The following is a 10,483-nucleotide window of genomic DNA, read 5'->3' on the forward strand; positions in this document are numbered from 1 at the left end:
CTCTCTCTCTCTCTCTCTCTCTCTCTCCAGGTATAATCCGTCCCAGTGATGGACTCCATGCTCGCTATCCGGTGGAGGATTATCTGGATCTGTTTGATCTTCCAGCGTATCAGGTTCAGCATCAGATGTTGTCCAACAGGACCGCAGGCGTCCATCGTGCCGATATCATCATGGGTATGATGCGTATAGTCGCACTCCTGGCTCTGCACTGTGATGTAGAAACCGAACATCTTAAATGATGACGCGAAAACAGTTTTTCTAGGCGCGTTTTAAGAGTTCCAAGATTGTAGGGCGCGGTGGTTTGATTTAAAAAGAGGTAAAACTGAAATGGTGAAAAGTCTTTCTCGCGTGTGAGGGGCGTTACTGTTGGAAATGTACAGTGTATGCAGTGTAGAATGAATAAAACCGTGTGCGTGTGGTGCTGGTTTAGTACAGTAATCAGTGACAGGATGGTGTGATGAAGCGGAGATACCGTTACCACCTGGAGCGCGACTGTTTTCCTATAACAGCGCGTCCTGAAGGGTTTTATTCCTCTCACACAGAGACTCGGTAACGATTATTTATTACAGAATGACACGGACTGCATTTTAACCTCGAACATCAGGACTCGAGTGACTTCCTGTCCTCACTTACGTCATAGCAGCTACAAACACTCCTTCACTCACCAGCTTCTCTCTCGCTCTCTGTCTCTCTCTCTCTGTCTCTCTCTCTCTGTGTCTCTGTCTCTGTGTCTCTCTCTCTGTCTCTCTCTCCCTCCCTCTCTCTCTCTCTCTCTCTCTCTGTGTCTCTCTCTCTGTGTGTCTCTCTCTCTCTCTGTCTGTCTCTCTCTCTCTGTCTCTCTCTCTCTCTGTGTGTCTCTCTCTCTGTGTGTCTCTCTCTCTGTGTGTCTCTCTCTCTCTCTCTGTCTGTCTCTCTCTCTGTCTCTCTCTCTCTCTGTGTGTCTCTCTCTCTCTGTCTGTCTCTCTCTCTGTCTCTGTCTTTCTCTCTTACTCTCTCTGTCTCTCTCTCTCTCTCTGTCTCTCTCTCTCTCTGTGTGTCTCTCTCTGTGTCTCTCTCTCTCTCTGTGTGTGTCTCTCTCTGTCTTTCTCTCTTACTCTCTCTGTGTCTCTCTCTGTCTTTCTCTCTCTGTGTCTCTCTCTCTGTCTTTCTCTCTTACTCTCTCTGTCTCTCTCTCTCTCTCTGTGTCTTTCTCTCTGTGTGTCTCTCTCTGTCTTTCTCTCTTACTCTCTCTGTCTCTGTCTCTCTCTCTGTGTCTCTCTCTGTCTCTCTTTCTCTCTGTCTTTCTCTCTTACTCTCTCTGTCTCTCTCTCTGTGTGTGTCTCTCTCTGTCTCTCTCTCTCTGTCTCTCTCCGTTTTTCTCTCCCTGTCTCTCTCCGTCTTTCTCTCCCTGTCTCTCTCCGTCTTTCTCTCCCTGTCTCTCTCGCACTCTCTCTCTCTCGTGCTCTCTGTCTCACTCTCTCTGTCTCCTTGTCTCTCTCGCACTCTGTCTCTCTCTCTGTCTCTCTCTCTCTCTCGCGTGCTCTCTGTCTCACTCTCTCTGTCTCCTTGTCTCTCTCTCACTCTGTCTCTCTCTCTGTGTCTCTCTCTCTCTCTCTCAGTCTGTCTCTCTCTGTGAAACCACAAATGGTCGTGAACTCGTCTGCCCTGAAGATGTCGGAAACCTTCCAGTTACAGCTTTAGCTCTGACACTGGAGACTCCTTCCATTCGTGTTAAATAAACGTCTGTATACGTGGCGCGTCCTCCGTGCAAGTCGCTCTGCACGAGCCGTTACCATGGAGACGATAACGTTTCAGAACGAGCAGCGCGTTAATGTTAATATTAATATTGATCTAAACCTGCGAAGTGCAGCTGCGCTACTGTCAGAGCTGCAGAGTGAATCAACTCCTTCTGACCAATCACGGTCCAGAACTCAACAGCGCTTTAAAACGTGTTTAAAAAGTAATGTGTGTCAAAAGTTTGTACACCCCTGCTCACGGAAGGGGGGGTTTAGGATAATAATTAAAACATCGAGGTTATAAAACAGGACGTTTGATGATTATAAAATGATAACGTGACCAGAGATCCATGTCAGTTGTTCCTTAGTCGATGGTTTCTCTTTACGTTTTTCCCGTAGATGAAAGTGCATCTGTTCGGTCTCAGGTGCTCAGAAGTTTCAGCTGCTCGTGTAAACATAGGGCTCGTTTCTTCTTCTTTGCACTTTTGAAGATTAAATGCTGAATTTGCAATCAGATAACGCGCAGCTTCTTTCCTAACACGCGTTTCCCCTCAGTGTCCTGTTCATCCGATCTTATCTCGCCGTGCGAGCGGCGCCTGAGGTTACACGTCAACACCTTTCAACTTTTTCTTTTTTCATGCGTAACACCACTGATCTTAAATCTTAAACCATCAGCGATTTTCCAATTTGATTAAAAAACAAAATTAATGTTTTAGATGAGCGCTTCACCGAAAAACGCACAGCTAGAAGTAACGTGATGAAGATTTAGACCCCCCTCCCCCCCCCCCCCCCCAACCCGAGTTAGATTAGATCTAGAGAGTTCTGATAAAATAAAGTCATTTCTAACTTTCCTTCATTCACGGAACGTTTAGCGTAATTTAGCGAAAGCGGTCCTGAGCAACAGGAAGTAGAATGTTTTCACCTGGTTACGACCTAATAGAGTCCCGGTGATGGAAAGACGGTTTCCAGCTGCTATAGCGTACGTGAGAAGAGGGACTAACCCGTCTTGCAGATTAAATGTAGCTATAAATGGATAAAAAGATCAAATGTGTCCTTCTTAATCAAATGCTAATTGCTGCTTTGTGAATTGTGAATTGCGATTGGCAGGTGAGGCCAGCGCGTCCACCATGTGGGACAACAACGCTTGGTCCTATCTCTATAGCAATACGTCAGAGACGGAGCCCCCCTTCCTCATCCAGGACTTCATCCACGCCCTCCAGCCTGAGGCACGCTTCATCGCCATCCTCAGGGACCCTGTCGAAAGGTCAGAGGTCGAATGTTATATCAGGGACCTTGTTTAGATGAAACGTTTTGGTAGCCACACCCACACGTCACATGATACAGGCGGTACCAATCCCAGGCTCAAAAACAGCTTTCGCACGCCACCAAACTCTCACGATAAATAACTCGGAGTCTGAAATAGTGTGCTTTTTTGGATACTTTATCTATCTCCCTCTCTTTCTCTCTCTCTTTCTCTTTCTCTCTCTCTTTCTCTCTCTCTTTCTCTTTCTCTCTCTCTTTCTCTCTCTCTCTCTGTCTCTCTCTCTCTCTCTCTCTTTCTCTCTCTCTCTCTCTCTCTCTCTTTCTCTCTCTCTCTCTCTCTCTTTCTCTCTCTCTCTCTTTCTCTCTCTCTTTCTCTCTCTTTCTCTCTCTCTCTTTCTCTCTCTCTCTCTCTCTCTCTCTCTCTCTGCGTTACTTTTTTAACCGCTAATTTCCATCTTTTGACGAAAAAAAGATCAGAACAGTTTTAGTCATATTTCCGCATTTTGACTTTTTAAAGCTTTAGGGCGCTTTTACTTGTGCACGTTTTGTTCTCTTTAAACGGAACCCTGGTGCATTTACACCTCATTGCGGTTCATTTGCGTGTGCGCGCCAATCAAAACAAGCGATCTGAGCGAAAGAGGATAAATAAATAAAAATTCTTCCATCGCTGTATTTCTGACCGGTAAATAAAAGACATGGGCGCGCTTTAAGCCCCGCCCACTCTTATACGACCCCTACGGCCATTGTCTTTCGGTTTGTTTGTTTGTTTATTTGTTTGTTTGTTTAATTATTCAACGTGCGATTGCACGCCCGATCCGAATCTTTCTAAACTTAAGCGATGACGGCAGTGAGGAGCTCCCTGTAGTCATGGAAACGGTCATGAAATTAGCGCCACCTGCAGTACGGGAGCACTCGTACACCATGTTCTCCGTGTTTCGCTCTCCACGAACGTTGGGATTATAAGAGAACGATCCGAAACAGAGCCGAGATCCGGCGTGTTCCATCAGTACGTAGCTGCAGCTTTAAATAAAAATGCCTCGCTTCAGTCTCGTGGTTTAAAAACCTACGGAATAGTTTACGTTATTCATCCGATGTTAATCTGGATATCTGCAATGATTGACGGGATTAAACTCGGACTAACCCGGACCGTGTCTAGTTTATGTTTTCGCAGAACAAAAAACCAACTAAAAAACTTCCTCCAGATCTACCGAAGTGCTTTGTGTTCACATGCGCATGTTGAGAAATGTCACTGAGCCATGATTCGCCGAGCAGCTCGGCTGATTTACGTTTAGACACGCCCACAGGACTCCATAAAAGGCGAAGCCGGCAGAGAGCTGGAAACAAAATGGCGACTAAATGGTGAAAAACCGTTACCTTGTTCCAAACGAATTTTGGAATTTTCTTGGACAGCGAATGACTGACAAATACGTTTGTTTGTCTCACTGCGTTTACGTGTGTGTGTGTGTGTGTGTGTGTGTGTGTGTGCAGGTTATACTCGGACTATCTGTACTTCGGCATGGCTAATAAATCGGCGGAGGATTTCCACGAGAAGGTTTGGGAGTCGCTGCAGCTGTTTGATGCGTGTCTGCAGGAGTTCAGCCTCAGAGCGTGTGTGTACAACAGCACGCTCAACAACGCCATGCCTGTAAGTAACACACACACACACACACACACACACACTCTCTGCTCGCTGTTCCTCTAATTCACATTTCTTTCGAAACTCTCCACCTTTGCTGTTTCTCAGTAATTCTGGTCGTTGTTGGTAAATTACTGCGGTATAAAAGGAATAAAACACTTCAGTGACATGGCAGCAGCTTAACAGGTTATTAATATGCATCCACACACACACACACACACACACACACAAATGTCAGAAACACACACTCAGACAATGCAATTAGCACGAGAAGGTGAGAGTGTGAGTGCTGGAATGATTGTGTAAGAACAAAAGGACAGATGGTGGGACGAGGTGTGTGTGTGTGTGTGTGTGTGTGTGTGTGATTGGCAGCACATCTTGCTGGACTGCAGGCTCTTGATTAAAGAAAAAAGAAATGAGGAAGGAAATCAATGTGTAATTAAGTTTGTGTGTGTGTGTGTGTGTGTGTGTGTGTGTGTAGGTGCGTCTGCATGTGGGTGTGTATGTGGTGTACGTGCTGGACTGGTTGTCAGTGTTTAGTCGTGATCAGCTGTTGGTGTTGAGGCTGGAGGATCACGCAGCAGACAAGAGAGCATCCATGAACAGAGTCTTCCACTTCCTCCAGCTGGGTATGAACACACACACACACACACACACACACACACACACTGAGAGCAAGGAGAGTGTATGTATAGTACTGAATGTAAACATGTGTGAATTTATGCTGATTAACCACTAGGGGGCAGCAGCAGCTCACATCACCACAACGTCATTACAGTCTTGTGTGTGTGTGTGTGTGTGTGTGTGTGTGTGTGTGTGTGTGTGTCAGGTCCTCTCTCAGAGCAGAAGGAGGCGGAGATTACGGAGCGTCCAGCGTCTAACACTCGCAGGTTGGCTGATAAGAACCTGGGCCCGATGCTGCGTCTCACACGCTCCGTCCTCACGGACTTCTACTCTCCCTTCAACAGGAAACTGGCCGCCGTGCTGCACGACAACGCCTTCCTGTGGGACAACCACTCTACACACACTTAACACACACACACACACACACACACACACACCAAAAACACTCGTGCACTATCACTGCTTCCTGAGAGACTGACCATGTCGAGGAAATCATCATGTAAATAAAATTATTTTCTTAAATTATGGGCCGGATTTCATTCAAACATAAAGCACATGGGTTTCATATCAACTTTTTATATCATGGGGATGATTTTTTTTTTTTTTTTAAATATCTCTTTCTCAAACAGAAATAAGCAATGTCTGTAAATAAAGTAAAAAAAAGAGTAAAAGTAAAGTAAATTTTTAAAAAAAGTTTAACTCAGGTTTGTTAACGTTTAAACCCCCCCCCACACACACACACAATAATCGATATAATTGATATAATAATTCCTGATTCTCCTGTAGGTGTTGATGTATTCTCTATAACAGCAGCTCTGACCGTAGAGCCGCTGCACATCACAGATTTTATCGATGCGCTTGCGTCTCTATAGTAACAGCGCGTTCACAGGGCGGCGAATTCAAATAAAAATAAAGTATATACAAACACATATATATATATATATATAAACTGAAACAGATATAACATGATAGAACATCTCGTTGACTCAAGACAAAAATACTGTTCCATCATTGGTTTATTCTACAATCCTGCCCCCTACTGGACACGCACCATCATCACCACTAGTCACTTTTAAACGTTTCCTCTCTGTTGCAGGGTTACGCAAGACACGAAGGAAATCATTTCTATATAGTGTACAGATGATCGAGTCCATCCTCCTGATGAAGAGTGTATTAAGTAGACTTTAAATAAATAATAATCATAATAGAACCAGGTGGTTGTTCATGTTGGGTGACTTCACCAGCATTTAACAACAAAACTATAGTTACCTGAAAATATATTCAGCAAAGGATCGGGACAAACGTGTGCGCCTACGTCAAACAAAATGAAGTCGAGAGGCTTGATTCACACGTGATTTTTCCTCAGACTTTGACTTTGACGTCGATGACTTCGCTCGGACTCGAGCCCTTTGACTTGGAGCGACGTTTTCAAAGCCAAAGATTAAACGTTATACCGTACGTTTAAAAGTGTGAGGCGAATCAGCTGCTCTTCCGCCCAGCAAACAAGACATTTTCAGCGAATCGGCATTACCAGGGTCAAAGTTAAACCAACCAGACATCTTCTCAACCCGCACTAGACAAAGACGACGTTGAAAGAAGCGCTCGTTCCTCAAGGACAGAGGCACTGTTCCTAAAGATAACAGCCTTCACCAACACTAACAAAGATTACAGCGGCGCTCACGCCATGACGTGATTACCGTAATGACGAAATTACGTCTTGTAAAAAGCGTTCACGTGCTTATGTACAACATGTAATTCCAACTTGTAAACCAGGAATTTTCTGAGAGCTCCAACTTGCTACGTCATGCGTAAACACTCAAAATGGCGGCTCAAGAGGTAGTTATCTGGTAATGTTTCTGTGTAATAACTTCTGTGTAACTTCTGTGTCATCTAGTAATTACGGTAATTCCGACATGGCGCGAACGCAGCATATTCTGTTTGTTTGTTTGTTCAGAACAAAGCAAATCCCGAGGCAGCTTGATCTAAGATAGATGGGTAGACTTACTGAAAACAGTCTACACCTCATCTCATGTGAAATGAAACAGTATATGTCTCTCGAATACCCCGATATTCCCATTGAGTTAACAAATGGGAATAAATAAAGTTTATAAAGCTTGTCTAGAATGTGATGAACAATAACAATTTTGCATGATTTGTATGAATATACAATACTAATGATCACCCTGGCATTAAATTCGGTCAAGTGCACATCATGACTAGTTTAAGGACTTAAACAAACTTAAAGTTGAGGACTTGTAACTTGACATGAACTTATCTTCATGGACTATCTGGTCTTGACTTGGGACTTGAATGCCAAGACTTCAGACTTACTTGTGACGTGCAATACAATGACTCGGTCGCAGCTTTCTCTACGCAGTGAATTTACGCAGTTGAGAGTTGATACGATGGATTGGCGTCCCGTCCAGGGTGTACCCCGCCCTGTGCCGATGCTCCCTGGGATAGGCTCCAGGTTCCCCGCGACCCTGTAGGAGAAGCGGTATAGAAGATGGATGGATGGATGATTGTACGGTGACGGTGGATTTATGTTGGGAAATATTTGGGATGGGAACGGGTAAATGATGGGAGAGTGATATCACGCCGTAAAATTTAACAGCCAATCAGGTTCCAGTATGTAAATGATGGGAGAGTGTTATTGCATCATAGAATATAACAGCCAATCAGGTTCCAGTATGTAAATGATGGGAGAGTGTTATTGCATCATAGAATATAATAGCCAATCAGGTTCCAGTATGTAAATGATGGGAGAGTGTTATCACATTGTAAAATTTAACAGCCAATCAGGTTCCAGTATGTAAATAATTTGAGAGTGTTATTGCATCATAGAATATAACAGCCAATCAGGTTCCAGTATGTAAATGATTTGAGAGTGTTATTGCATCATAGAATATAACAGCCAATCAGGTTCCAGTATGTAAATGATGGGAGAGTGTTATTGCATCATAGAATATAACAGCCAATCAGGTTCCAGTATGTAAATGATGGGAGAGTGTTATTGCATCATAGAATATAACAGCCAATCAGGTTCCAGTATGTAAATGATGGGAGAGTGGCATCACAGGAACAGGGAAGGAGTGATGTGTTTGGGGACGTTTCTACTTTACATCTTATTATAGTCTGGATTTTTAAAATGAGTGCAAAAGTTTAGGCACCCCGTGGCTTGTTTTCTGAATGTTAACAGCAGGTTATTGTTCAGAGCGTTAATATTTTGGGTAAGTAGAAAAGTGTGATTTGAAGGTTATGCACTAACACGGGGTCGGAACACACACCGTGATGGCAAGAACGAAATGTCCGACGTCTCTGTGTTTCTTTAGCGCTTTAATTTCATGGTTCTGTAACTGGATGATAAAATCTCAAAAAACATGTTTTTATGGTTTAGTGAAAGAGATCTCTGTGTATTTGCTCTGTGTGACAGTCTGGGGAAAAATTATAATTTTTTTTCTTTCCTCAAACTGCTGTTAAAGCGCTTAGTGCATTCCCAACCTCTTTATGCACGGATATTGAAAACTCCACCAGGGTGAAAGTATGAACGACAGATCCAACTCTGCTAATAAATCTATCATCATCTACAGAGAGGAAATGTTTCTAAAGCATGAACTTCACTTACGGACTCTCCTCCTGTCATTAGTCTTTTATATGATGCTTTTACTAGCTTAGACAGCACTAAATGCTAATCTTCAGCCTGAAAACCGTCAATCTATCACACAAATGACTCCTCACTACTGAGCCCAGAGCATTTCAACTTTATTTAACAGAAGAGCGATTATGTTCTCCAGTTTCTCTTTTGGATTGTGAATTTTTCCCCATAACAGGAATTAGCATTAGCATTAGTTCAGAAGATATTGCTGTAGATATTTTTTGAAGCTGCATTTGTGTGTTTGTGTGTGTGTGTGTGTGTGTGTGTGTGTCTGTGTGTGTGTGTGTCAGATAGAGAGAGAGAGCCGTCAAACAGAAAATTGATGAAACTCCACAGTTTCACAGTTCAGGCTAAGGCTGCCTACGACACTGATTGTTAATATAATATTTGTGTAGTTACACAGGGGCAATTTAATTTAAATATATGTACAGTATATCTTTATGATCTTATTACACACACACACACACACACACATATATATAAACACACACACATATATATCTAGTGTATATAGTGTATATATATCATTGCTAGTGTATTTAGTGTATATAGTGTATTTAGTGTATATAGTGTATATATATCTAGTGTATATAGTGTATATATATATCATTGCTAGTGTATTTAGTGTATATATATATATATCTATCTAGTGTATATAGTGTATATATATCATTGCTACTGTATTTAGTGTATATAGTGTATATATATATCATTGCTAGTGTATTTAGTGCATATAGTGCATATATATATATATATCTAGTGTATATAGTGTATATATATCAAGTGTATATAGTGTATATATATCATTGCTAGTGTATTTAGTTTATATAGTATATATATATATCTAGTGTATATATATCTAAGGTATATATATATATATATATATATATATATATATATATATATATATATATATATATATATATATATATATATATCATTGCTAGTGTATTTAGTGTATATAGTGTATATATATCATTGCTAGTGTATTTAAAAAAGGTTTTAAAAAAATGTACCAGGACTTGTACTAGGGGGTGGGGCTTATTTCATTCCTAATTCCTTCCAAGTGCATCTCTGTGCTTGTAGATCAGACACATAGACGCTCGTATATCACACACTCGCCAGTGATAAACAGAAGATTTACAAAAGTTTCAGTTGTGCTGATTTTCTTTGCCTTCAAGTGCATATGTTTATAAATGCAGTGAATTTGGCATGTATAAAAATGACCAATCACGTTCACAGCACAGCTGACCGACATTTTGTGATGGCCAAAAAACTCCATAAAAGGCCAAACCCACAGAGCTGAAAATGACAAAATGATGAGTAAACTGTAATAAAATTGTATTAGAGCACGTCCTAAACACAGCGTGTGCTAAATATTCCAGTAATGCACTTCACCTTCTGCAGCTCCCACAGACACATACTAACTCCTTCTTCTGTTAAATGGTGCCATTACTTTTGTCCTAATAGCTAAAACTGATAGATTTGTTTTGGATTGTGTTCATTAAAGTCATTTTTATTAAATTCGGGTGTACGTAGATAAATAAATAAATATGCGATTCACACTTCAGTGTAATATCAGTAATACAG

At 41.8% G+C, this 10,483-nt stretch overlaps 1 protein-coding gene across 1 annotated transcript in view; it reads left to right on the top strand.

Annotated features, from left to right (window-relative positions):
* The window catches only part of chst15 (carbohydrate (N-acetylgalactosamine 4-sulfate 6-O) sulfotransferase 15), a 50,461-nt gene extending 44,701 nt beyond the window's left edge, over positions 1-5,760 (top strand). The window contains exons 2-6 of the mRNA XM_053639194.1: positions 31-174; positions 2,823-2,979; positions 4,467-4,623; positions 5,096-5,243; positions 5,444-5,760. Coding sequence (XP_053495169.1) covers positions 31-174; positions 2,823-2,979; positions 4,467-4,623; positions 5,096-5,243; positions 5,444-5,646 — 809 coding nt within the window. The 3' untranslated portion in view covers positions 5,647-5,760. The remainder of the gene's footprint in view (positions 1-30; positions 175-2,822; positions 2,980-4,466; positions 4,624-5,095; positions 5,244-5,443) is intronic.
* Positions 5,761-10,483: the final 4,723 nt, after the last annotated feature.

Source organism: Ictalurus furcatus, chromosome 13 (genome assembly GCF_023375685.1).
Source record: "Ictalurus furcatus strain D&B chromosome 13, Billie_1.0, whole genome shotgun sequence".
Taxonomy (NCBI): domain Eukaryota; kingdom Metazoa; phylum Chordata; class Actinopteri; order Siluriformes; family Ictaluridae; genus Ictalurus; species Ictalurus furcatus.